This window comes from Pteropus vampyrus, unplaced genomic scaffold, assembly GCF_000151845.1.
Source record: "Pteropus vampyrus isolate Shadow unplaced genomic scaffold, Pvam_2.0 Scaffold276, whole genome shotgun sequence".
NCBI lineage: Eukaryota > Metazoa > Chordata > Mammalia > Chiroptera > Pteropodidae > Pteropus > Pteropus vampyrus.
The window spans coordinates 645422-672702 of record NW_011889057.1 but is presented as its reverse complement, the minus strand read 5'-3'; the positions used below and the strand labels follow the sequence as shown (position 1 = coordinate 672702).

The 27281-nt window shown below is 44.8% G+C and overlaps 3 protein-coding genes across 4 annotated transcripts; 1 reads left to right on the top strand and 2 right to left on the bottom strand.

The window, feature by feature from the left end:
* Positions 1–403: 403 nt before the first annotated feature.
* MIP (major intrinsic protein of lens fiber) lies at positions 404–10879 on the bottom strand. 2 transcript variants are annotated; one of them, XM_023520681.1, is made up of 5 exons: positions 10494–10879; positions 8706–8814; positions 3172–3340; positions 2660–2740; positions 404–1293 (listed from the first exon to the last, which is right to left on the bottom strand). In XM_023520681.1, exons 1-5 carry the CDS (start codon positions 10648–10650, stop codon positions 1108–1110), a joined length of 702 nt encoding a protein of 233 aa, XP_023376449.1. In that variant the 5' UTR covers positions 10651–10879; the 3' UTR covers positions 404–1107. The 2 variants fall into 2 exon arrangements, with proteins under 2 accessions (XP_023376449.1, XP_011373953.1); XM_011375651.2 differs by lacking the exons at positions 8706–8814; positions 10494–10879 and adding exons at positions 3813–5452; positions 8054–8115 and having other exon boundaries at positions 3172–3336.
* A 1300-nt stretch (positions 10880–12179) lies between these two features.
* On the top strand, positions 12180–14371 carry SPRYD4 (SPRY domain containing 4). The gene is made up of 2 exons (XM_011375652.2): positions 12180–12312; positions 12662–14371. The coding sequence occupies exons 1-2, from the start codon at positions 12228–12230 to the stop codon at positions 13198–13200; spliced, it is 624 nt and encodes a 207-aa protein (XP_011373954.1). The 5' UTR covers positions 12180–12227; the 3' UTR covers positions 13201–14371.
* Positions 14337–26788, bottom strand: GLS2 (glutaminase 2). The gene is made up of 18 exons (XM_023520680.1): positions 26749–26788; positions 22556–22655; positions 22003–22124; positions 21314–21443; positions 20695–20774; positions 20447–20610; positions 20166–20224; positions 18885–18917; positions 18547–18605; positions 17905–17971; positions 17702–17752; positions 17314–17490; positions 16507–16638; positions 16303–16395; positions 16074–16135; positions 15498–15574; positions 15130–15193; positions 14337–14990 (listed from the first exon to the last, which is right to left on the bottom strand). Exons 1-18 carry the CDS (start codon positions 26778–26780, stop codon positions 14834–14836), a joined length of 1659 nt encoding a protein of 552 aa, XP_023376448.1. The 5' UTR covers positions 26781–26788; the 3' UTR covers positions 14337–14833.
* Between the last annotated feature and the right edge of the window lie 493 nt (positions 26789–27281).

Here is a 27281-nt window from a genome sequence, read left to right as displayed (position 1 = left end):
TAGAAGAGATTTGCTGAAGATGAAAGGACAGTTGAGAGAAAGTGAAAAGACACAAAAAAGGAAAATAAAAAACTAGTGATAAAAGCAGCAAGATGCCGTTTGAAGAGTGTTTTGATCTGCTCTAACTAAATTAAAACTCAGGGTCAAAGCCCATCCCTCCTACACTCCCACCCGCACCTCTGCCTTTGCTCCAGGCATCAATTTCCTGTTTTTGCCTTGGAGCTCTTCTGGGGCTTAAGTACCATCTGCCTAGCGGCCCCACTGGGAATGTCAGGCAGAACCCTTAAACTACTTGATTTTTCTAGATTCTAGGCTCACCCACCCCTTGTTTAGGTTGGGAGCTCACTGGCCCAGGCCCTCCAAAGAGATCCATCATGCCAGAATGAACACAAAACCCAGCCAATGGATGTAGACAGGTTTATGTGGCTTTACAGAACAGTTCAAACCTCAGTGTTCACTTTTCTCAGAGCTACTTCCCCACCCAAGTCCCTGGGGCAAGCATCCCTGAGATAAGTAGGCTACACTTCTATTAACTTCCCTCAAACTTTTTGATACAATTGCATCCTGAACTGGGGCTAATACTTCTATTTCCTCTCTCTCTGCCCCTACCTGCTCTTCCCAACCCTTGGAATGCCTTTACTCCTTCACTTCTCTCCTTCTGTCTCCTCTGAGGAGTACTCCTTGCTTCCCAGCTCCCTCAGAAACCTAGAACCATACACTTGACTGGTCTTGGTTCCGTGTTCACCACACTGGGTTGGGAGAGGAAGGTGTAGGATGATAGCTCTTTTCCCTTCCTTACCTCTCCTGCCATGCCCCCAAACTCAGACATAGCCACATTCACTCACATTCATACGCACAATCATGCACACACATCGGCGAAAAGAGGTGGGATGGGGAGGAAGGGAAGTTTGCACCAACCAGCTCATGAATGCAACTTGAAAGATTTCACACGGCAAAAGGAAAAAAAAAAACACGCACGTAAATTAAAAAATAAAGAAGTACATGCCCCTCCCCACAGTCTCTTTCTTCATCCAGGGGCTGGCTTAGCCCCTCCACGTCTCCACGTAAACCCAGAAGCTTCCTACATTCTCTATCCAACTGGAGCTTTTATAGGGCCTGGGTCTTCAGTTCAACAGGTTCCCCTGTGCCCTCTGGTTGTCCATTGGAGTCACTGGGCCTGGTACCCTTGAGAATAGACAGTCTCTCAGAAACACTCTTGAGCCGAGGGAAGAGAAGAAAGTCGTAGAGGAGACTGCCTAGGCCCCCTCCAATGATTGGGCCCACCCAGTACACCTGTAGGAAGAGGAAGGGAATAATCAGGCTTGGGGAGGAAATCAAAAGCAAAATGGCTCTTTTCCAAACTCCATGGATAGAAAACAGGCATCCTGCATTTGGCACATATAACTGGGCACTATTTAAGGGGAAATCAGTGCTGGTTAGTTTGTTTGGTTTAAAACTAGCCTGTTCCACTGCCTGCACCTCAAAATTCACCATTTCTTTTCTGACTCATCAAATTATTCCTTTATCCCACACCTTCTTAGGTATATTCTACCTGTTGTTACCAGTTTACACTAGTTTATATATTGCTTTGAAAAAAAATTTTTAATTGTGATAAAATACACATAACAAAATTTACCATTTTAACCATTTCTAAGCGTGCAGTTCAATAGTGTTGAGTATATTCATGTAACATGTTGTGCAACAAATCTCCAGGACTTTTTCATCTTGCAAAACTGAAATTCCATATCTATTAAATAACTATTCCCCATTTCCCCCTCTCCCCGTCATCTACCATTTTGCTTTATATCAATGAATTTGACTACTCTAGGTACAGCAATAAGTGGAATTATACTGTATTTGTCTTTTTGTGACTGCCTTATTTCGTTAAGCATAATGTCCTCAAGGTTCATCCATGTTGTAATGTGTGTTAGAATTTCCTTCTTTTTAAAGGTTGAACACTATTTTATGGTTATGTATATACCAAATTTTTTTTATTCATTCATCTGTAATGGACACTTGGATTGCTTCCACCTTTTGGCTATTGTGAATAATGTGGCTATGAAAGTGGGTATATAGCTTTGACAATGTTTTGGATTATTTTTATGTTTGTCTGACACATGGCCAAACATAGCCAGTTTTTACTGAGGACTCATTCCACATGAGGTAAATATTTCACACGTAACTTTTACACTTACTTCTCATAACACCTCATTTTATAGAAAGGAAACTAAGGTGCAGAATGATTGAGTTCTTTGCCATAGTCACACATGAGGTTAGTAAAGTGCTAGAACTGGGATGAGATCCCAGCCCATTTGGGCTTATACACATCCTGACTTCTGAGAGTAGAAGTTTTGGTCTTCCTGTTCAGTTGTCTGTCCTCACAGTGCTTGTTTTGGAATCCAATAGACAGTTAGTAAAATTCCCTGACTAACTAGCAAAGGAACAATATGAGCAAGAGCTTCTCTTTCTAGCAAATTAATGAACCCTGCTCACACAGGCAGGCCAAACTCTGTGACAGCCAAACCCTGTGACAGCCTGCTTAGCTGAGTGCTGGTACAGCAGTTAACACATCCAAATGGAAAGCAGGAACCGAACCTGGAACCTGCAGTCCACACCCATCCAGGAGGGCTTCAGGATCTTGCCCCTCTCCCTCACTCACCCAATGGTTGGTGAAGTTTCTGGTGAGAATGGCTGGAGCAAAGGAGCGGGCAGGGTTCATGCCTGCACCAGTATAATACATCTGCAAAAGACACAGTTGTAATTGAGCACTTCCCCCCAACTCCACCCCATTTTCTCTCCCCTCAATCCACATGCTCCTTAAGGCTGGCACCTTGCCTCCAGCCAGCAGCAAGTAGGGAAGGACAGCCACATGGGGTCCCACAATGGAGTGAAGGCACAGATGCTCAGTCTGAGGACAGACTATGGATCCACAGGCAAAGCCCACATCTATCCATGATGCATGCATTTCCACCTTGGCTTCAAGAAGGACTAGACACAGAAGTCACAAGAGAGAGAGGAATAAGCAAGTTTGATTCCTCTGTGCTGAGTGATACAGAGGGAGGTAGGTAATGTTTATATTTGACAGGTGAGCGGGAAGAACCCTTAAAAGTCAGGAAAGATTTTGGGGCCCTGGAATCCTTAAGTGAGAAGGTGCTCCCCTCTTCTGCTTACCCCAAAGAGGTGCCCCAGGGTGAGGGAGAAGCCAACAGCCAGGGCCACAGAGCCCAGGCGGCCATTCCGCCTCTCGTCATATGTGGCAAAGATGCAGAGCACGAACTGGAGCGTCAGGAAGATCTCCACCGTGGTGGCTTGGCCCACACTCACCCCAGGGTGCAACTGGGCAAAGGAAAAAGAAAGGAGGCACTCGTTAGGAAGCCTCAAGACTTCCCAGGCAAGACCCTTTCTTATAGCACCAAGTCCCTGGAAAGGAAGGATAACACGACCCCTTTCATAGCAACCGCATTTTTTCTTAATTTATCCTAATAATATTTCTTCATGTTGAAAATAATTGCACCCACTTATGCATATGCAGAAACTGAGGCCCCATAAGATAAAATACATTTCCTAAAGAACCTGTAAGGAGTTGGAAGAAAAGCTGGGACTGGAACTCAAGTTTCCTGATTCTCATTCCAGGGCTCTATGCCTTCCTTATCCCTCCAAACCACTTGTTGATCCTCCCCATCCTGAAATAAACACACACACACACACACACACACACACAAATGTCCCAGACCCCCGGGGTACTGATCCACCCATACCAGGCAGGAAGTCAGGGCATCAAGTTCCCTCAGCCCCACTCAGCTGACCATTACCGTGTTAAGAGCTAGGTTTCCTCGGACGGCAGGCGGGGTAACACTATACAGCACAGCGGCCCCAGCCACGGCTCCCAGGAGTTGGGCTGCCATATAGCAGAAGGCACGGAGTAGGGACATCTGGGAGCCCACAAGGAAGGCAAAAGTGACTGCAGGATTGACATGGGCTCCACTGATGTGGCCCACAGCTTGCACCAGCGTAGCCAGGGCCAGGCCAAAGGCCAGCGCCACCTGCAGGACATGCAGGGGTCCAGGGGCCCAACGCAGTGAGGCCCCCAGTCCAAAGAAGACATAGAAGAGGGTGGCAAAGAACTCAGCAAATATGGCCCTCCAGAAGGAGGCTGACCGCAGTTCCCACATGGCAGGGGGGATGGGCTCAATGCCTGGGTCCCTGATACCCCCCTGGCCTGATCTGGGTGGCCAGTCCCCTTTATAGAGGACTCTTAATCCCTGGGAGGGGCAGGCTGAGGTGGCTGGCCCAGCCTCTTAACCCCTTCACAGCTGCAGAGGGCTGGGCCCACTCTCATGCATCAGATAAAGCTGCTGGATTTTCCCCTCCCTCTTCAACTGGGAGATGAGCAGAGTACTGGGTGTGAAGGTGGGGTTAGGGTCAGGGCTGGAGAGGCTCTGAAAGGAAGGGACCAAGAACAGGGGGCCTCAAAAGAGGCTGCCTTTCTTTTCATGTTAAAGTTGGAGTTCATAGCCTTGATCGACATCTATATTAGAACGTTCTTCAACAGTATGGAAGGTCAGTCAAGTTGAGTTTATTTCATGAAGTATGAGACTGTGCTCCTGGGGGCCTCCAGGCTCCTCTGAGCTGGCCAGGGGTAAGGGTGGGGGTGGGGTCAGGAGTGGGGTCCAGCAGGGATGTTGGATAACTGAAGAGAATTCTTTAGTCCTCTGGGATTAGAGGGCCTTCTCCCATTGGCTGGTTTGGGCTGGAATCTGTGGACCCTGCAGCTCTGGGACAAGAATAGTTCTGCTGTGTCTGGCTTTCTCCTAGCCCTGGGTTCCCTACCCCCAACCCATGCCAGCACCTCCCTTTCTAAACCCTCAGCCCAGCCTTTTAAACCACAGAGACAGATAAGGGGAAGAGGTTATTTTCCATGGATAGGCTGGGAGTGGGGTTGGAGGGCTGGGGAGGGGAAAAGGGGTTAGTAGTTAAATCTCAGGATCGGCTTGTACTTCATCTTCTTTAACTCAAAAAGTCCTAGCGAGAAGTACTGAAAGGAAGAAAACTGAGTCATGGCTATGAAGCAATGGGAGGATCTAATGCCTCTTAATATGGCTGTGATCAGAGGACACTAGGCTCCTAAACCTTGATCCCTAGGGAAAGGTTGGGGCGAGGGTGTCTGGGGAAGCAAGCTGGTCAAGGAAAGAGAAAAGGACAAAATGGGAAGGAAAGCTTGGGGAAAGAGGTTCGTTTGTACTCAGGCTTGGTTAATGAACTTGGAACCTAGAGGTGGGGGCTGTGTGGTGGTGGAGAAGGCAGAATGGGTCACACTGGTAAGGTCCACCATCTTTGTATAGTGGCAAGTCATAAAGGCCACAAGCTTATCCCGAGAAGCATCAGAGGAGAACAAAAATTTGAAGGACAGGCCTGCAATATTAGTGCCCAGCATTGGTCCCATCCAGTACACCTGTGGAGAGAGAAGAGGAACACAGATCAGGGCCTATGCTCCTCTTCTCTTCCAATATCCAGCTTAGGGATGGACAGAAAGAGTTACAGCTCATCTAACCCATCCACATGCAGGAAGAGTTGCTGAGAACAGGTCAGAAAGCACCCAAGGGTACTGTAGCTCCCAATTCCATGGAAGCAGAACCACCTATCAGAGGTCTTTAGAGTCTCTTGTATCCTAGAAGCCTCACCAATCTCCTAACTTCAGGCACCATAACCCCTACTGCATCTCATCCAGTGATACTCCCAGGTCCCAGTACCACCACTGGCTCCATTGTGGGACCCTATGCGCAGGGTTCATACTGCTTCCAGAAAAGGAGAGAGGATAGCACCTCGTGGTGTTAAGAGCAGAGAACTTAGCAATAGATACTTTGATTCAGATGTAGATGGGGATGCAAAGGTCCAGAATTAGTTATGACTGAGTGTTGGTGAGGGTCTAATTGGAATAATCACTTTGGACACAGTATAGCACCATCCTGTAAAGATAAACACATTCTTTCTACCCAGGAATTTCACTTCTCACTTATATACACAAAAGAAACTTTTCTAAACCTCCACCAGGAGACATGTACAGGAATGTTTAGAGCAGTACTGTTCACAATAGCAAAAAACTTGAAGCAATTCAAATGCCCATAGACAGGAAAATGGAAGAATAAACAGTGGCATGTTCACACAATGGAAAAGTATTCAGCAGTCAAAAAGACTGAACCACCACAGTGACTCGGAATAATAGGGATGAATCTTAGCAATAAAATATTTTTTAAAAGTCCCAAAAGACTACATATGGCATTATAACCTTTTCATAAAATTAAAACAATCTAAAATGAAAATATGCTTTTCAGAATACTATAGAGATGAAACTATACACACACACACACACACACTCACACACACACACAGAGCAAAGAATGATGAAAAGGATTCAGAATGATGTTTACTTTGGGTTGGGGAGGCAAGGAGACAGAGTGGAATATTTATGTATATATGTGTAGATTTCTGTAAGTTGTTTGTTAAGGTTGTAGTTTTTCTGTTGAGTGTATGGTTAATAATGATGCTTAATTATTATCTAAAAAAAGCCTAAGTAAGTGGGAGCCAACATATATAGGACAACGAGGGGAATGTCATGAACAAAGGACTATTCTGTGCACTTGAAATCTATAAAGGAGAGCAGCAACTAAAATCCAGGCTTTACTACTTTCTAGGTGGGGAAATTATCCCCTCTAGAGATAAACTCCAGGAGGGCAGTGATGTGTCTGATTTGTTCACAACTGCAAACCGTATGTTTGACACATAGTAGGCAGTAAATAAATATTTGTTGAATAAATTAATATAAGCTCTCTGAACCTCAGTTTCCTAGGGATCAAATAAGATAACATAGATAAAGGCCTAGTATATGCCTGGCACAGAATAAAACATTTAATAAATAGGAGCCATTGGATGAGGGTTTTATTCACAGGAATGGATTATCTCTAATTACCAACCCTACAGCCTCTTATAATAAGAGACAGAGGGCAAAAAGCAGCTAATTTGGTGCCTTTGTAGACACCAAATAAAACAGTTGGATTTCCTTATTCGAAGCTACCAACCTCCCCCTTTAATTCCTCATCAAATTTGACAAGAACTCCTTGGAGACCTGAACTCCAGCCCATTTCTTTTCATGCCAGCCTCTTTTCTTAGTGGGATGCCAAACTTTCAAACTAGAGATGAGCTCTCGAAAACTCACTTGAGTTTTTGCATTGATTTATATATAAGCAGCATACTCAATGTTTTCTATTAGCCATGTTCTTTAAAGAAAAAATGAAGCTATGTCTCCCTAGAAGAGTAGAACCCAGCCTTCCCCAAGCCCCCTGCTTAGTGTGGGTGGGGTTCTTACTGATGCCAGTGCTCCAGCAGTCATTGAAAGACCCACCACCAGGCTGCCTGGCCTACTGCCTCTCGTCACTGCTGGTGAGCCACAGCAAACATGGTGAATGCCAGCTGGAGAGTAGAGAAAACCTTCATGCTTAGAGCCTGGCCTTTATGACCCCTATGGCTCACCTAGAGGAGACCAGAGACTCTAGGATAAAGGGTAAGACACATAATCCCTCTCACTACCCCCAGGCTCCACTATCCACCAAAGCAGCTTTGGGGAAATGGTCTGCACCAAGTCACCTAAGTTACTGAGTTGCTGAGCCTAACTCATTGGTCTATTGGTAGCATATTGAAGATGGCATAATGAGAAGATGCACAAAACAGGGTGCCCCTGTTTTATTCCTTCCTTAAAGTCTTATCAGCCATCTATCCTCATTACCTACCCAGTGCCACCCTACTCAAGGAGGGGAGCTGTGGCTAACTTAATTGACCAGCTGGGCGGCAGCTGCCTGGGGCAGGAGCTTACAATGGCTTCTGTTAACCAGAGGTGCTGACAGTAAAGGTAGAGAGAGACTCATCCTTCCACTCCCTAATTATCTTTATGAATCTGGGTTTGAGGAGTCAAAGAGGTAAAGAAGAAAAGCTCCAGGGATGATCTGGAAGACAACAATGATTGTAGGGAAGGCAAGGTAAAGATATCCCACTCCCTTACTAGAAACAGAGTAAACCAGTGAGAAGGTAGCAATGCTGAACTGGCAACTCGGTCGTTGGAATCTGCAAAGGAAAGTGCCTTGAGGACTTTTCTGGGAGTACAGGGGATTCCTGGGGTCAACATTCCTAGGATCATCCAGGACACATCCAAGTTCTTAGTCGTCCCTTCTGGTTAGCTGTTCACTTTTTTTTTTTTTTTTTTTTTTTTTGCTATCACTCTATTCCACTCTTGTATTTGAGATTGCAAAAAATGTTTTGCTCTAGATTCTCTACCTTTCTTCTGGCCTTAAGTAAGCATACAAACATTTTTGAAGTTTTTTCCATTAAGAACTACGAAAATGGAGAAAAAGGATTTATAAAATAACAAACTTGGTTCGTTATTTTAAATTGAGATTTAAAATAATTAATGAGGGGATTATCCTGGAGTCTCATCTATCTCTATACTTAATTGAGTTATCTCTTTATTATTAATGATCAGCCTTTCAAACTCTATATTCCTGGGCCTAGCAATCCTAACTTTACTCTCTCCTTCAATAGAGAAGGCCCCATTTCTCAGTTCCAGAGAGGTGCCATAGGGAGCATGATCCATACTACTAGGGTGCAAATGAGTCTATAAAGCTCAGGGAATCTTCATGCAGAGTTGTCTTATTTCATTTCTCCACAGTGGGTCCCACGTGATTACTATAACCACCTCTGAGGTTGTCCAGGAATGACTCACCACCTTTCTGAAGCAACTTCTTAGCCAACCCATATCATCAGGACCTAAAAAATAACCCAGGTTTGAGTTCCATAAAAATATTTACTTTGTTGTATATACAGGATTGTATGAGGACCAAATGAGATATGCCCAAGTAATACACACGTTAATTGCCCTAAATCAAAGTGTAAATGAACTGATTCATGAATTAATCAGATATAAACATAATTTATGATTATCAAGCATTGAACATCTCTAGCAATTACAATGTGGTTGAGTAGAGACATGGTACTGAGGGGCTGGGTAACCATCCACCTTTGCTTCCACCATGTGGAATCTCTATCCCAGCTCCATACTCAGAATGCCAGGTCAGCATGTAACCCAGCTCCATTGTGTGGACAGTTTCTGTAGGACAAAGGCCCCAGCATAGCACAAGCCAGGCTAGCAGCCCCTTTGGCTAGCTTCTGAGGGCCCCCCTTCTCTCTCTTTCTCTGGTTATGCTTTGCTGACTGCTGACTTCTGGCAAAGTCCAGAACAATCCCCAAGCTCTGAGCACATCATCTCTCTCCCATCCATAGTTAAGGGCTCCAATTAGCACTTAGATCAGGCCAGGGCCCCTATGTTAGAAATGGGGGGAAATCCAAGAAACAGAGTGAAAAATAGATCGGTCCATCCTGTTCTTGCCTCCTTCTCCCCTTCTTTTTCTACAGAGTCAGGTACAACCCCAAGCCAGGCCGACCAATGCTCACTATGGGTCAGGTCCTAATCTAAGTACTTCGTGTCATCTCAGGTACTGGGATTCCCTAGGACTGCACTTCAGTTTACTCCCACTTATTCTAGTTTACACCCTCTCCTTGAATGACTTCACCTATGCCCACTTCTCCCTTGAAATTTATGTCTATATATGTACAGAACATTTCACCTGGGTATTCAATAGACACCTCAAATTCAGCCTGCCCCAAACTGAACTATCTTCCTCCCATCAAAATATGCTTTTCCTTCTGTATCCCCTCATTAAGTCAGAAACCTATACATCAGCTTTCCTTTTCTCATCCTCTCACTCCCACTAAGCTCCATCAATTTTTCTTCTTAGCTTGAGCCCACACTGTGTCTCATCTGAGATCTCTAGTGCCCTCGGACCCTGTTTGACCATTTCTAGTCTCATCCTCTCCAATTCATTCTCTATGTTGCTGCTAGCTTTATCATTACAAAAGTACCCTAATTTGCCATTTCCCTGTGTTCCCTTCAACAGCTCTTGAATGCCTGAAAGACGTTCTTATCATGGCATACAGGCCTCTTCATAATCCAGCCTCAGCTTTTCCAAACTCTCTCCTTATCTCCCCAGCATTAGACTCAGGCAATATTATGCTTCTTATGGTTCCTCAAACACCCCACTCTGTTTCATAATCCAGTGCTTTAGCCTAAGCTGTCTCCTATACTTTGAATGCCTTTTCCCATTTTTGTCTGTCAAGTAAAATTCTATCACTTCCTAATTATTATGCATGGAAATGTTAAGAATTAATTACTTGTTCATTAGCAATGAGGCAGATAAATTATCTGAATGATGTAGGTGAGTTTATCAGATGGATAGTCAGCCTGTAAAAGTGAAGTAATGAAAGAGATGATAGGCAAGAAAAACTATTTGCTCCAGCTCTCACAACCAGGATGGAACCAAAGGAGAAATCCTACAGAAACACAATCCTGGAACTTTCCTCTCATTATTACCAAAATGCAAAGTACCTACAGAGCAGGATTTTTCTGAAGGAAATCTCTCCTCCCTTTGCTCCTAGGTTTAGAAGGAAAAGAAACCTTTTCTCACACTTTAAGCGGGATTTAAAAGGCTGGGCCAGGTTGACCCCTGGTGGAAGGAATGAGGCACTGCACTCCAAGAATGTGGGCATAACACTCCCTTTAGAGTCCTTCTTTCATTCATTCAAAAACAATGAATACTTAACTCTGTACTACTGGGAATACTGAGGCCCTGGGGCACAGAGAACAAAGGATTTAATGCCCATTCTTATAAATTCACCATCTAATGTGTGAGCTAAGTAGCTGGGTAGCTACAGCTACCTCTTTAAATGTTCCCTTGGAAGCACGGGGGAGAATGGGAGACCACATAGAAGCCCAATGCAGTAGTCCAAGGGAGAAATAAGATGATAGGGATTTAGTGACAATCATATATGTGAGATGAGGGAGACAAAGAAGTCAGAGACTTCCAGGTTTCTGGCCTGGGCAACTGGCTGATTATGGGTTGCAGCTCATAAAGTCAGGGAATCCAGGACGTTTCTTTAGGAAAAGGTAGCTTAGTGTATGTATCCTGTTGCAGCTGCCAATGTTCTCAACTATCTCCCCAATGGACTGTAGACCTTCGAGAAGAGGGATTGTGTTTTATGAGAAAAAACGAAGGTAGACGGCAGTTATATCATGTAAAGCCTTAGATCATGCGAGAGAATTTGACAAACACATTTAAAGATTTAAGTTGGGGAGTGGCATGATCATATTTGTGATTTAGAAATATCCCTGACTGTAATGTGGACACTGGATTAAAGCAGACGGATGGAAATTGGGAGACAAGGTTAGAAGCCACCCCATTAGAAAGAGAAAGCCTCAATTGAGGCCAAGGATGACAGTGGCCTGAATTGGTGCCACCTCCATAGGAACGGTGGTTGGAACTCTGGGGTGTGGGAAGAGTTTTTCTTTAATTTTTTAGGCCCTTAAGGATCTAAAATAACTTTGAGGGATAGAAGCATGGAGATGGGATGTTGATATTGGGCAAGCCAGCAGAGCCTTGATAAGCACACCGACTGAAAAATTGAAAAAGCAGGGATGTAGCACCTCAAGCAGATGAGAATGTTAAATGTAGGCCCTCCATAATCAACTATCTCACACCTGTTCCACTCTGAACCAAAACAGTGATACTTTTGGTTAAGCTGGAAAAATCGAATATTGAATTAACCACTCTATTCTCAGACCTGAAAATACAAAACCAACATTTACAGTATTTAATATTACTTACCCACTGGTTGCTATTTGTCAACCTGTATTCTAGACTATTCTCTCATTTAATTGTCACTAAAGTCTGACAGCTAGATATTTTTCTTGTTTTATAAGACCACTAAGGTTCAGAGAACTTAGGTGATTTATCCAAAGCTACACAGCGGAGACGGGTTAGAATCCAATTATTGTTTAATTCTGAAATCACCTTTAACTATCTTGTTAAACCATTTCTCTAAAGGTCCTATTTAGTTAAAATGTAAGAAGCATTCTTTTCCGCAAAAAAAAAAAACTGAATAAACTGTAATAGCCACCACCGGAACCAGAGCGGAACTCCTAAAAATGGCGGCTCCCTGCTGGGCCCTGGCCCCCTTACGTCATCACACTGCGCTAGCGTCTCTCGCGCACTACGTGCGAGCGGAGCAGGCGGGCCGATGGCGGGGTCTCAGGCCAGAGGGCGTGCCCTGTTCTTCCGCGGCGCAAGATGGCGCTACCCTTTGCATGTTCGTTCTGTTTGTACCGCTGGGGAGCCAAACGATTAGGGGTTGTTGCCGCCGAAGCTCGCAGAGGTAGGATTATCTCCTTTTACTCTCTTTTACCTCCAAAATGGTTTCCGCCTATTATTCCCGGACCCCACCTCGGGTCATTCCCCCTTCCTTATTTGCGTTGGTCTTGAGCTTCCAAACCTGAGACACTCCACTGTCTGGTTTCTTTAAAACCCTGGGCTTCTCCTGTCCGAGCTTTCGGCTCCTTGGGCTGTCCATACTACAGCGCCCCCACTCTCTTGCCCTCTTGATATTCTGATTCTCCTCTGTTTCTTCGTGATCTGATGACTGCCTGCTTCAGATCAGAATCTGTTTATATCATTAGTTCTAGAGTTTTAACCCCTATTATCTAGTCTCTTTGCTCTGCCCACAGGCGTCAGTTTCAGACTGGAAGAAAAAACCGCCCACAGCAGCCTGGCACTCTTCAAAGGTGACACAGGTGTCAGATATGGCATGGTGGGATTAGAACCCACCAAATTGGCTCTGAATGTAGAGCGCTTCCGGGAGTGGGCAGTGGTGCTGGCAGACACAGCCGTCACCAGTGGCAGACACTACTGGGAAGTGACAGTGAAGCGCTCCCAGCAATTCCGGATAGGAGTGGCAGATATGGACATCTCTCGGGATAGCTGCATCGGTGTTGACGATCGTTCCTGGGTGTTCACCTATGCCCAGCGCAAGTGGCACACCATGTTGGCCAACGAGAAAGCCCCTATTGAGGGCATTGGACAGCCAGAGAAGGTGGGCCTGCTCCTGGAGTACGAGGCCCAGAAGCTGAGCCTGGTGGATGCGAGCCAGGTCACTGTGGTCCACACACTACAGACAGATTTTCGGGGTCCAGTGGTGCCTGCCTTTGCCCTTTGGGATGGAGAACTGCTGACCCACTCAGGGCTTGAAGTGCCTGAGGGCCTCTAGTAGTATCGCTGAAGTCCCTAACCACACTCATGACCAGCCTCCTGCTGAAAATGTCTGAAACCTAACTTTGCCCCTAGCAACCTCCAGCTCCTACAATTCAGTGTTGAGACCTTAGTCATTTGCCTCTCCCCTACCCTATGAAAGCTAGGCGTACAGCCACTCTCTCTCTTCCCCCAAAATACTGCCAATTTTCTTTTTTCTCTTATTTTTAACAGCAGAAAAGCAAAGCTTTATTAGAAGGGAAAGTACACTTCCAGACATGGAAGTTGGCCTGAGCAAGAGAAGCATGGCTCAAAAGGCCAATACTGCCAATGTTCATAGGCTACCATGAATGTACTTTCCCTGACTTGCTTCCTTCAGTCCTTCTGCCTTCCTGTTTCCAGGCCTTTCTCAGATTGTATCAGCCCTGGGGTTTTCCCTTTCAGCTTTAAATTTATTCATCACTGTGATACCACTCCCTCCTTTTCCCACCTGTAATTTGTTTGTTCTTAGGGCTCTACAGAATCTTTCCAGAGTAAATCCTTTCTACCTCTGGCTGGAGGAGCGGTGCAGTCAACGAGTTGGCCCTTTCTCTACAGCACATACAGAGTCTGGGCTCTGGCTCCCCCAGGAAGTGCTTTACTATGTCAGCGAGAACAGCACCTCAGTGCTAGACTCAGCCCCACACAGCTGCAGCTATCCTCACCCTGAGTCCATCTGCCTTAATCTGCACATTTCTGACTCCTAGTTAATCCTTAATAATCATTGGGCCGGTTATAACGAAGACCAAAGGGAAAGAGGCACTTGGAGGATATTGAAGGGATTAGTACTGGCGACTTTATTCTTGAGAAGTTCCATCTTCATTTCTGCTACATTTGGAACTTCCAGAGGGAGGAGGGAGACCTGAGGTTTTGCACAATACATTTTTGGGCCTGCTCAGACTCTAGCCCTTGACCCTCCCCCACCTTGGCAGCAGAATACACAACCTAAAGCAGTATTAGGAGCTGAGGAAGACTTGATGGGTCAGTGAGTATGTATGTGAAATATGTATTGTTTGGGCTCTGACACTGAGGTTCCATCTTATTCTGCCTTTATGATGGTGATGAAACTGAATGCCCCTAGGGGAGAAAGAGGACTAAGTTTAGCAAAAAATAATCATTTGTGTAATTAAAGTTTATTTGAGCACAAAATACTTTCTCTGTCTATAAAATTTCTGTTTCCTGGCCAAGGGGAGCAGATATTGTCAGACAACTAAAGCCAGGTGCATAGCTCCACCTCCTTCCTCTGTGGATATATACATGTGCATGGAGGCTAAAGCCTCTTTACCAAAGTATCGCTCTCGTGGTTTCTTCAGGGAGAGGGAGAGGGGACCTAGGCAAAGACCTGGGAAAGTTTTGAGTGGGCCAAGCAATTAGGCTATACCTTGAAGAAGCACACAATCTCCATGGATAGCTCTACTGCAGTTGTCCACCTAGGCACTTCTCTATACTGTCTGCCAAGGGAATAGGGTATTTTGACTCTTGCAGAAAGCAATGGCCTAAGTCTTGGTCCCCACTGAAGCAGTGCAGCTTTCTGTAGCATGTTTGGTGGTTATGGGTTAAATGTGTGGCTAGCTCGTGCTTTTTCTTGGGCAGGAACCGTGTGTGCTCCATGCTCACACCATGCTCTCTAAGTTCTCTTTGGACAGAGCCTCAGCTCCTGCTTCAGCCTGAGTCTCAGATGGTGTGTAGGAGTCCTGGTAGTCTTGAAGCAGTTTTACCACCTCCAGATGATTGAACTGCACAGCATCATCCAGGGGAATGTTGCCCCACCTGAGAGGAACAAAGACCATGATCAGGCAAGGAACACATGAAGAGTGCCCTGGTTCTATAAATAACTGTGGTGGTTAGAGGGCAGTAGTGAAGCTGCTGCCCACCTCCCATTCCCCCCTTTTCGTTTAATCCTACTCACCTGTCCTTGACAAAAGGATTCACTTTGCAAGCCTCAATCAGGAATTTAACAACTTCAATGTGTCCTAGGAATATGGGCAGAAGGAAAATGAGAGGGTACAGATCCTGAACCTTTTGGTGTCAACATTGGTACAAACCCTTGGCAGCTTAAGTTCTAAACAATGATGGGAGGGGAAAAACTCTCTTCCCATTTTGCTCCCTGCAGCACCCAATAATAGTCATCCTGCAAACTGAAAGGCATCTTGACAAAACTAGTGGCTGCCCCTGAAACTTTGAGGGCATACCCAATGGTGGGGAGGGGAGAGTACTCTTGGTAGCAAAAAAAAGGGTCTTACGATCTGCTTCCCCTCTTATTTAACTTTCAGATACCTTCAGCTGCAGCAACATGCAGGGCTGTGCGGGAGTCATAGTCTTTCTGTTCCATGTCCATGGCTGACAAGGCAAACCTAAGGGTAGTGGAAAGCAGCTGGCATGACCCAGATCGGACTAGAATCACTCATGTCCTTTCTGAAGTGGGGTCAGACTTAATGGGTCCAGAGCTTATGTCAAGATCTAAAACCCTGCACAATCTGTGTTCTCTACCCATATGAGACTTACTCCTCCAGAGAGATGGGAGTGTGATGATTCCAGAAACATCACTGCTTACTCATGGTAGGTGCCCAGTATATATTTGCTGATGTTGGTACTCCATCTGAGGCAAGGTCCTTATCTACCTACTTCTTATGACTCTGCTCTTAACACCCAGGTTAATCATAACTGGCTGTCATTGATTAAGGTCTTATCACATGGCATGCACTGTACTTTAAAAAACTCATTTAAATGCAGTATATGTCCATTTTATCTGACTCTAAAGCTGAAGCACTTAACTATTTTGCTATGTTGACTCCTCATGAGATCTCTGACCTAGAGTATTTTATTGTGTTTATTTGGTCACAGCAAAAGTACCTTCTAAGAGCAGAGACATCTCCACTATAGGCAGCAAATAACAGATTCACCACAGTCTTGTTCTGGAAAACAAATCATACCCACCTGAGATTAACTGACTTTGAAAGCACCTATGCCCAACTCTGCCCCGTGTCCCTCCTCTATGGATGCTTAGCCAAGGGTATTGCTGAAGTGTTATGGAATGTTCTATTTTAAAATATTCTTAGAAGCCACCTGGGGTTTTCCTTACCCTAACTTCTCCCCCTTCACGCCGTGGGTCTAACTTCCGAGCACAGTGCCTCAGGTTGTCATAGTTGTGGAAATTGAAGAGAGACACCAACTTCTAGAATTGTAAGCCAGAGAGTATTTACTTACTCCTTGTACTTAATAGAAGCTAAAAATTGCTTTATTTACTCATTCGAAAATATTTAGTACTATATGCAAAGTAACTCACCTGGCAGAAGTGGATGCCCCTATGGCTGTTCCCCAGCTTGTCCAGTGGAGGTGACAGACACATCATTCCCATGACATTGGGTACCACCAGGAGGATGGCTCCTGACACAGCTGACTTGGCTGGCAGGCCCACCTTGGGGACAAAATTGAAACTGAGGATGAGCTAGAGGTGCCCCAAGTCTGAGATAACAGGTTAGGTTAGTCTATCCCAAATGACTGCATGGGCAAGGCCACACCCATCTCAACCTTTTGGCTTGTTAATTAGCTTCTTGTCTACTCCTGTCCTCCCACGTTCCCGTTAAATTCATGGCTTCAGTAAGGAAATAGTTGTTGAGTATTCTGTGCCTGATGCTAGAACTAGCAAGTCCTCTCATTTAACTTACATTCTTGTGATAAGAGATAAATAATACACAGGTAAACAAATAGATAAAAATACAGCTTATAACAGAAGAAAAGAACTAGGGTGCTGTGATAGAGAATGAAGTGGGAGGGGGGCCCATTTGAGATAGAGTAGTCAGAAAAGCCTTTCTTTGGAAGTGACATCTAAACTGAAATTCAGAGAAGAAATGCCAGCCATGTGAAAGGCAGCAGAAGAGCGGTTCAGAAGCTGCAAAATTGTGTGTTTGTGTTTGAGGGATTTGATGTGTTTGACCAAGTCCCCTAGGGATTCTCCGCCTAATCGCCTGCCTGGAAGTTAGTGAAAGAGAGGCAGGAACAAGCTTCCACCTCTCCACCTTCAGAGACTCAGTGTCCTTTCTTCTTGGCTCTGGGCTTGTGGTAAATGGATGGCAGGGCCAGAAGCACTCACATGGAAGGCAAACTGGCCCGAGAAGTCGTACATGCCGCAGGAGTGCATGAGGCTGAGAGTGTTGCGCACTGCCTCAGCGCTCAGAATGCTCTCGCCTGTGATGGGGCAGATCCCACCATTGGCCAGGGTGGCTGCCATGACACTGCCTGATTCACAGGTTACCTCCACGGAGCACAGCTATGGAGACAAGGCAGTGGTTAGAGAGCGGAGTGGAACTGAACACTGCTCTCGGGTGTAGAGCAATGTTCTTGGCATCCTGATCTTTTAAGAAGTTCCCCTAGTGTTTCTGAAGGACACCAGAAACAGGAGAGGATCCCTCTGGGTCAGAGCAAGGAGTGCAGGCTGTCCTGTTCTCTTGGGCCTGAGCTTAATGGCAGTGTTTGCTTACCTGGAAGTAGAGATCGAGGGCAGCCATCATGTCCACCCCCTTAGGAAAGCACTACAAAGAAGAAGAGGGGAGAGTATTTCCCTTCAGGCTATCAGCAGTCCCTTTCACCCTGCCAGGATCTCAGCCAAAGTCCCCAACCCCAATTGCCCTTCCCTCAGCCACAGAATTCCCAGGGACTTTCTCTACCAGCCGCTCCCAGTTACCTTCTTTTCCTTTAGATAATAGCCAATGGCATAATTTCGATCCCCTGTTTCCTTCTCTGACTGGAATCTGAAGCAAACACTCAATTTAGTACTTGACATTTGAGGTGTGGGTGTGAGGAGAAGGGGAAAAAAATAGTTTCCCTGAGAGAGACAACTACATCAATAACACATGTTAAACTAAATCAGCCCCTTTATAAATTCTTATAGTAATACTGGAAAAAGACTTCTGAACCCAAGCAAGCACTGGGCAGGACTTTATTCTAAGTGTACAATAAACAACACAATACAACACAATAAACAAAAACAAAACACACTCAAAATCGGCTGGTCATCCAGTCTAGCAGAACTGAAGTTTTTGGCTTTGAGAGCTTTGGCAAGAAACCCTCGCTCATTAAGTACTAAATTGAAATGGAGCAAATTCTTTTACAAAGTAAACAAATGTCAATGAAGGGCACAGAGGAAGCTGGAAGGCCAAAGTTCCCCTGAGATTTCTTCCTCTTAAGATGCTCTTTATCATCCCCCTCTGCATCTCTCTCTCTCTCTCTCTCTCTCTCTCTCTCTCTCTCTCTCTCTCTCTCTTTCATACACACACACACACACACACCACAATGCACTCAGCTAATCCTGTGAATAAGGCCTTACGTAGCATTGCTGAAACCCATGTATTCATTCCCAGCCATTTTGTTCAGATATTGCAACACCTAGAAGAGAAAAAGGGGCATGGGAGGCACCACGTGAGTGAGGACCCCTGCTAAACACATAGAAGGCTAACTCTTCTGAACTCCTCAGTCCTTATCCCAGCAGGGACTTCAGGAGGCTTTCCTCTCTGAGGCCAGCAGATTCCTGCACCTCTGGAAATGAGCTTCTAATATGGGCTGGTGCAATATCAAAGTGGGGTTAGAGCCAAGCACTGGGATGGCTGGAGAAGACAACATGCCATGGAGAAAAGCAGCCAGGGACTGAATAGCAAGGAAACTTACAAAATCAAACTTCTCTGCTTTGTTACAGTCCATCTGCAAAGAGAGAGCGAGAGACATCAGTATTCCAAGCCTAGGAGGATGACAGGGGAGGGTCAGAGGACTACAGAGTTAAAGTGTTAGTCTGGTTTTGCTACTGGGAATGTGTTACATTTTACAATGACTTTTTTTTAAAACAACTTAGACTTTTTGTATCCATGCATATCCAGGGACCTTAAAAACCAACCCATTTAGATTTTATTAACAAGTAATGAATACAGATAACCTCACCTCATCTGAGCCTCACTCATCCCCGAATTTCACACCCACTTCCATTCTCAATCCCAACTCTCATCCCCAACTCCTACTTTAATTTTCCTGATTCTAATCCTCTCCCCAACCCCTACCCCTATTCCTGCTCCTATCCGCATTCCTTGCTCCCCAGGCCGGAGCTTTACTCTATCCCTTCCCTGACTCCTATAGTCATCTTCAAGACTGGAGCAAGTGACAGGAAGGGAATGAGGGTGTGTGTTGCATGTATTATAATAGTCAATTATGTCAAATATATTGATAATTGAAATAAAGCTAAATATTTAGTTGAGAGTCAAGTCCAATAGGGCCTGCTTAGATGGGAATGGGAAAAGGCAGGTCCCAGATACAGGGATAGAGCTATCCCAGAGCAAGGGGAGAGGCTGAGCCTAGTCTCCCCCACCCCCATTACTTCTTGCACATGTCAACTACAGTGTCAACACCACAGGGACTCTGACACCTAAATCTCTGGGGGGAGGGTTCCTAACACCACCTTCTCTAGGAGGGGCTGTGATTGGCTCCAGAGTACTGCTGCCCACATTGCTCTCAAGTTCTTGCTCAAGTCCTAGGAGTCCCGTAGCTGACAGGCCAGCCTGACACCCTTGCTCAAGGCCAACTCACAGTTCCAGGTGACGTGAATAGCTGCCCTGGCCTGGCCATTCACCCTTACTTCCGTGTGTCCCTCACCCAGAAGTGGCCAATCAGTGTCTAATAGTGCTGTCCTCCCCTTATGTCTAGCATTTGGCCCTTGGTCCTAGATAGGGGTCAGGACCTCCTAACTTCTCTAAGGGACAGGAAGCTCTGAGCTCTAGACTCATGGGTGGGGGCAGGGTTACAGTTCCTTTTTCTAACATCCTCAGATAATATGTGCCCTCACTGCCTCACAGCCTTCATACCTCTGAGGGTATTAAGACCCCACCAGTCTCCCTGGGGAGTTGGGCAGACATGAGGGATATAGGAACAAGGAGGTTCAGAGAAGGCTAGAGTGGCACTGACCTTGATCAGGGAGCTCACAACAATGGCGCCAGCATTGACCATGGGGTTATGGGGGATTCCTGGGGAAATACAAAGTGCCCAGAGTCTTATTAGCCACTGAGCAAAACCTTGTTTACAACCTGCCCACTCTGCAGGCTAGACTAGAAAGATTTCTTTGCTAGGGAGGGTGGAATGACAGGGCTAATTGGGAAGGGTGGAGAAACAAGTAAACAAAAAAAGGATAGGTCGTAGGGATATGAAGGGAGCATCTGAGTCTGGTGTCAACCACTGGTAGTGCTCACCTTCCTCATTAAGGGAGAGTTTGTTGTAGCGCAGGCCACTGGGCTCTTTGCCCACGAACTTGTGCACGTAGTCAGTGCCTAGGGTGCTTACAGAGATGGCATAAGTGAGGGGCTTCACACAGGACTGCAGGCAGAAAGGGATCTTTGTGTGGCCCACAGAGTGCCTGGAGGTAGACAGGTGTCATGAGAAGTAGGTTTATGTCCTGCTCCTGTGCCCTGCCTCCCCTTTTTCTCACCCAGTATCTCACCGCTGACCATCCACAGTGCACAGGGAGACACCCCACAGGTCTGGATTTGACTTGGCCAACTGAGGGATGTAGGCTGCCACCTGGTCATGAGAAGGTAGAGAAAACAGAGACAGAATGGAGATATGGATATAGAGAAGGAGAAGAGAGCTGAGGCTCAGGGTCAGGAGAATCTTTTAGATAAAAGCTAAAATTTTGTTTTCTGCAGAGCAACAAGTTTCCCTCCTGCCTGTTGTTCCCAGAGACATCCATGCCTTAAATCCTAGAAGGCCTTATCTTTCTATAGCACCATTCCTATGGGGATGGCAATAAAGCCCCTAGAAGGTAAAAAGAGGAAAATTCTGGGGTCAGCTTCTCTTTTTGATTCTTATGCTCAATTACTTTGTAGGTCTCTTTCAAAGTTCTATTGAGTCCTTATGCCAAATGTTCCCATAAAAAACTCAGATTCCCTCACCTGGTCTAGAAATCTCGTGTATAGAAATACATAAAGCCCTTGTCCACATTTTTAGAGGTTCTGCTTCTCATCTCTCATCCACTGGATTCCCAGCCCCAGGAAATCTCCAAGAAGTAAGGTATGTCTGGCCCAGAGCCCTTGCCCCTCCCTTAGTCCCCTGGCCCTCACTTTGCCTCCAGTGAGCTCTTTGGCATCCTCAAAGATGCGATCCACATGGCCCGTGAACTCCTCAAAATCAGGAATGACAAACTTCTTTCGAAATGCCTGGGTCAGGAGCACAATGTTGCTGCTCACACACCTGGATCCCAGATACGATTGGGTTAGGGAGGTGAAGAGATGCAGCTGTGACTCACTCTAGAGCCATTAAAGTTGGGAATAAAGAAGGTATGAGTGGTCATCAGGTTTGGGACCAATAGCTGTGTGACCTTTGGCATGTCACTATCCTTCTGGATCTTAAGGTTCTTTGCCTCTAAAATGAGGGGTCGTAATAATGGGGAATGATATCCCAAGAAAAATAAATACCCAAATAATATGTATAGTAGGTCATCTTTATATTTTAAAAATCCTAAATCATATATTTACATATATTCCTATATGAATGCATAGGACATTAAAAGATAGCCACTAATCTGTTAACAATGTTTACTTCTGGGAAAAGAAACTGGGATTGCGGAGAGAGGGGAAGGAGAACATGTATTTCTATATTGTTTGAAGTTTTATAGTGAGTATACGCATATTCATGTTATTCGTGTAATAAGTAATAAAACGATGATTTGAACTATCTAATCCCCAAGATCCCTCCCTGCTATGTCCAAGAACAGTTTTGAGAGTGGTGCCCTTGTTTCTGGGGCCCTCACTTTCGGAAAAGATCTCGGTCCAAGAGGCCACCACTGCTGGACTGTTGAACCATGTGGCGCATCTGGCTCATGCAGTCCCGGAGCCGTGGATCTGAGGTCTGTAGTCCAGTGGCCTTCAGTGCCTGTAGGGGAAAGAAGCAGTTGGTAAGGTCAGCTACAAGGACAGTAATCCAATCTTAATAATCCTTCCCAATAGATGACAATTAGCTCAAATTTAACTGCTACAATAGGTGTAACAAATGGGTTTGCAGACCAAGAAAGGAGGGAATAGAGCAGCTTTGAAGGCTAATAGGGGGTTTCCTACCCTTTTTCATCAAGGCAGCTGGTTTCTGAACCCCTTGAGTCAAAGTCACAAACCAAGAAGATGGGTTGAGTCACAGGGTTTAATTTTCCCACCCTGGGGCAGGGACGGGATTGTCTCATCAGGCTAGGCATCTACTATTTATCTTCAGGAAGCAATCCATTAGTTGCCTTGCAATGGTCATACCCTCCTTTTCCCACTTTCCAGAGATCCTAAGGGATTAGGGTTCTGAGCAGGTAGAGAAGAACTTACAGTAGTGAACTTGTGGATAGGGATTCGTTCCTGTCCCTCAGCAATAGTGTAGTAGAGCAGATCACCCAAGCGGGACAGCATGCCATTTTCTGAGGAATCACTGTTTGGGGGCAGAGATAGAGGAGGAGGGTAGGAACCTGAGAACTGTTCCTTGGTCCTCCTCTAGGAACATGGACTTTTAAGTGGATAGGTGTCCTCACTCTAGGCCTCCTCCTTGAACTATCTGAGCCCTATAATTCCAACTTTCACACCTGTCCTGAGAAGTCTTTAAGTTTACTCTCTAGCTTTCTTTTGTTCCTGACCTTTATTTCTAGCTGCCTCCTAGACACTTAAAATTCTAGATGTCCCACAGGCACCACAACTCAACATGTCCAAACCAGATGTCATCTCACCTCCCTCTCTCTGCTCTTCTTCTTATGTTTCCTATCTGGGTTAATAGTGTCACTGCTCATCCAGGTGCCAAGCTGGGAGCACGGAATAATTTAGATAATTCCCATAGCTTATATCAATGTTCAGCTGGTAACCTACCTTGGATAAATCTAACCCGATAATATCTCTCAAATCCACCCTTTATTCTTCTCTTCTCCAGTGCCAGCATGGTATAGTAGAAAGAGCCAGAGTTTGCCCCTTAATAGTTGTGTGATCTTAATATAGATAGTAAGGTTATTTAATACTGCTGAACCCTGTCTACGGCCATGCTATCCTGAACAAGCCCAATCCCGTCTGATCTCGGAAGCTAAGCAGGGACAGGCCTAGTTAGTACTTAGATGGAACACCAGGAGTTGTAGGCGTAAAAATTAAAAAATAAGGGATTGTAAGATGACAAGGTCTTGCAATCTGTGAGGTCAACCAAGGTTGCCTCACCTAAAAAAAAATAATAATAATAGTAATACTGCTGAACCTGCTTCCTCATCTGTAAATAAGTGTAGTAATGTCTGCTTCACGTGGGTCATGTAAGGCTTCATTAAAATAATATTCCATGAAAAACTGTCTTTCACCAAGTACATGTTTAGTTAGTAGAGCATGCTTCCTTATTAGCTCTTTATTGCCTATTACCTAATGGTATTGCACTCTCTTGATTTCCAATCCATTTCTACAATGCGCCAGTTATCTTTCTAAAACTCAAATATCATTTCTCTATTCAAAAACCTTTGATGACTCCCAGTGCCTACAAAATAACTTATTTCTTGGTATGGCAGTCAAGGCTCTTTAGAACCTGCCAACATTCCTTTCCTATTCTCCACCATGCCCCCACACTCCAACTGGGCCAGGCACTGTTAGGCTTCCTGGCATTTGTTTATGCTGAAACTTCTGCATGGAATCACTTTTTTCTCTTTCACCTGGTACAGTACTGTTCATCCTTTAAGATCCAGATCATATGTTACTAACTCTGTAAAGGCTTCCCCAAATCTCCAGATTTTGCTTAAGCTGCTGGTATGACTCAATACACCACTTATTGACAGAAGAATCTCCCTGGCTCCACTGTTAGGTCTTTGTATTTTATATATCTTTGTCTTTCTAGTATTGAGCAAAGTCCCTAGCACATAGTGGGTCTTCAATAAAGAATTACCAAGTTAAATTTCTAGGAAGTTCTGTTCCCCAAATTATCTGTTTTGCTGGCTTACAGCACCTAAAATTCCAGATACTGAAGATTTCTTGGTCTTCAAGAGTTCTCCTATTAATATGTTAATAGATTTAGAGGAATTATTTTATCAGATCATTCCAAATATGACAGCTATTTGAGATTAAGACTCTTCAAAACCTTTTGACCCAGTAATTTGATTTTCAAGTATTTGTCCTATAGGTATATTCATATACCTACAAAATAACATATTCACTGCATTGTTAGTAAGAGTGGAAACAACCTAAATGTACATCAACAGGGAACTGGTTAGGTAAGTTATAGCATATTCATAAAATGAAATTATTATGCAATGTAAAAAAAGAAATGAGTTTTGATATGGAATGATCAATAAGGTGTAATGTTAACTAAAAGAAGCAAGCTGTAGAACATTGTTTATAATATTAACATTGTTTAAAGGGGAAAAAATATATGTTTGCTTTCCAGACACAAAATATTTCTGAAGACTGACTGATCTCCCTCTAAGGAGATGAAACAGGTGCTGGGCAAAAAGGAGTGGGAGGGTTATTTCCCATTCTATATCTTTTTGTGCATTTTAAACCATATGAATATGCATATATTAGCTACTGAATATGATATATAAAAATATGAATATATTACCTGTTGAAACAATGCAGTAAAAAGTAAAAAGGCCCTCAAGAAGCTTGGCATAGACTTAGGCATGTGTTTGTTTTTTGGTCTAGGAGGAATACCAGGAGAGGGAGTTTTCCTGTTTCTAAGGAAATCCAATTGTCACAATGAGCCTAGTGTCTATAGGGAAGTGAGGATCCATGTGGCGACACAGGAAGGGAGGAAAAAGATATCTGAGGAATAAGTCAAGAAGGAAAATACACAGGAACACTTTGAGGTCATGTCTTTCAGCCCTAAAGCTGAAGGAAGACAGAAAATAATGACACACCACTGAAAGTATCGCCATGACTTAAAAAAATTGTATACTGTTTGACCCAGATATAGATTGATCTACAACATAATGTTGAGGGAAAAAAGCAAAGTGCAGAACAATGTACAGAGTATGATACCATTTGTATTATTTTAAAAAAAGGGAAAATAATATCAATATGTATTTGCTGATATATGCATAAAATATCTCTAGGTTATACAAGATATTGATGACAGATGTCTCTAGAGAGCAAAATTTCCTAGGAATTTACTCAAAGAAATAACTGAATAAGTGCACAAAAATATTTAGTAACTAAATTGAAGATTGGTTAAATAAATTATGATACCTCATGTAATGAAATCTTAAAATGGCAAAGTGGCAGCCATTAAAATGATAATATCATACACACATTCAATGATATTAAAAGCTGTTCATAAAAGGAAAAAATGAGATACCAAAGAAAATGAATGCTATGATCCTATTTTTGTTAAATTTTATTTATACATATATAAAATATATATAGATATACAGCACAAAATTAACTGGTTACCTCTAATATTGGGATCTTTATTTTCTTCTTGATACTCTATTTATCTTGTTTTTCTTTTATAATCAGAAATACAATAAAGCTAAATATTAAAAAACAAACAATAACCTGAATAACAGGGCATTTTCTCTTTGCTGCCCTCCTTCCCCGCAAACACAAGAACTCCTCCCCTTCATGTTGTCATACTCCCAGAGCCCACTTCCCTCCAGTGCTCCCAATTCCTTCTGCCTAAGGGAGCATCAGTCCAAGGCCATTAACAAGAAGTTTCTGGGAGCACAGACAGCCATAGGCAGGACGATCAAGCTTCCTAAAAGCACCCCTATCAACTGAAACCATTAGATAAGGAAAGGGGTGGGAGGCCAAGGACACCTCTTACTCCCCATTCCGCAGAAAGTGTGAATGTGAGGGAGGTTAAGTCTTTGCTCTATCCCACCACCAATTATTTGGGGAAAGGACCGGGGGTAGGGGAGTGAAGCGGGGGAGGTCGGAGGATGGGCGGGGGCGGGGGGAAGGTAGGGGTAGAACAAAAGAGCGGGTTTATTCTTTAACTGTTCCCCGGCTCCTTTAGAAGAAGCTGATGGAAAAGGACAGCATAATAAATGAATGAATGAATGAATCAATCAATCGATCAATCGATCAAACCTTATTGGTCTGTTACCTGTAAGGACAGGGACTCCAGTATGGTGAGGTACTGCTGTGTCTGTCTGGTTACTTTAACTATGGTGTACATGTTTTTCTGAATGTCATCAGAAGATGTCAATGACAGGCGAGATGGTCCATTTGCCGTTTCTGCTATAATAGAGCAGGGGCTACTTGGACAGTGTCTATGTTGACTTCTGGGGAGGACAAAATTTCCTGCTCAGCTCTGTCTGTGTCTTGGAGAAAAGAGGCTCAGCCACCAAGTGTTCCTGGGTGGTGAGGGAGACCCTTTAGATCAGGAAGCTTGAGCAGCACAAATCACAGATCTGATTGGCTCTGGTTTGGGAAATCTGCGTCTTATGATTTTCTCCATTATAAAGATTTTCCTCATTCAACAACCAAGTGGAAAACTACCCTTATTCATAGATTAGGGAGCCCTGATAACGCACAGACCCAACACGTACGCAAACGACACATGCACGTACCTGCGCACCAGTAATATACGCGCATCACACATTACACGGCGAAACACAGGCATACCACACAGACCCAAGTACAGCAGGACTCTAGGCGGGAGGCTGTTGCATATCCACGCATCCCCTAAAATACACACGAGCACCGGGGAGGAGAGGATGGGTGAAGAGGGGCGGTGCGCACACGGCCCAGCACTGAGACACGTGCACCGAGAAACACTCGGCGCTCACTGCGTTCCCAGTTAGGTACGCACCTTGGGCAGGCACCACTCCGAGGACCGACCTGCCCAAACGCCCTCCCGGGCGGACGGCACGTTACCGCGCGAGCGCGGCGGACCCAATTCCCTAAATCTAAAGGAAAAGGCATAGCAGGCTAGTGAGGGAGGAGAGGGGAGATGAAGCGCTCTCCCGAGGGAATGGGACTCGGGACTAGCGAGTGGGAGTCTGTTCCCTGCCCCTGTCCCGCAAGCCTTACTGATCCTGGTGCTGCGGCTGGTGGCTGTGCGACGTCTCCCTGCCCTGCGCCGCCGCCTCACTGAGGTGGT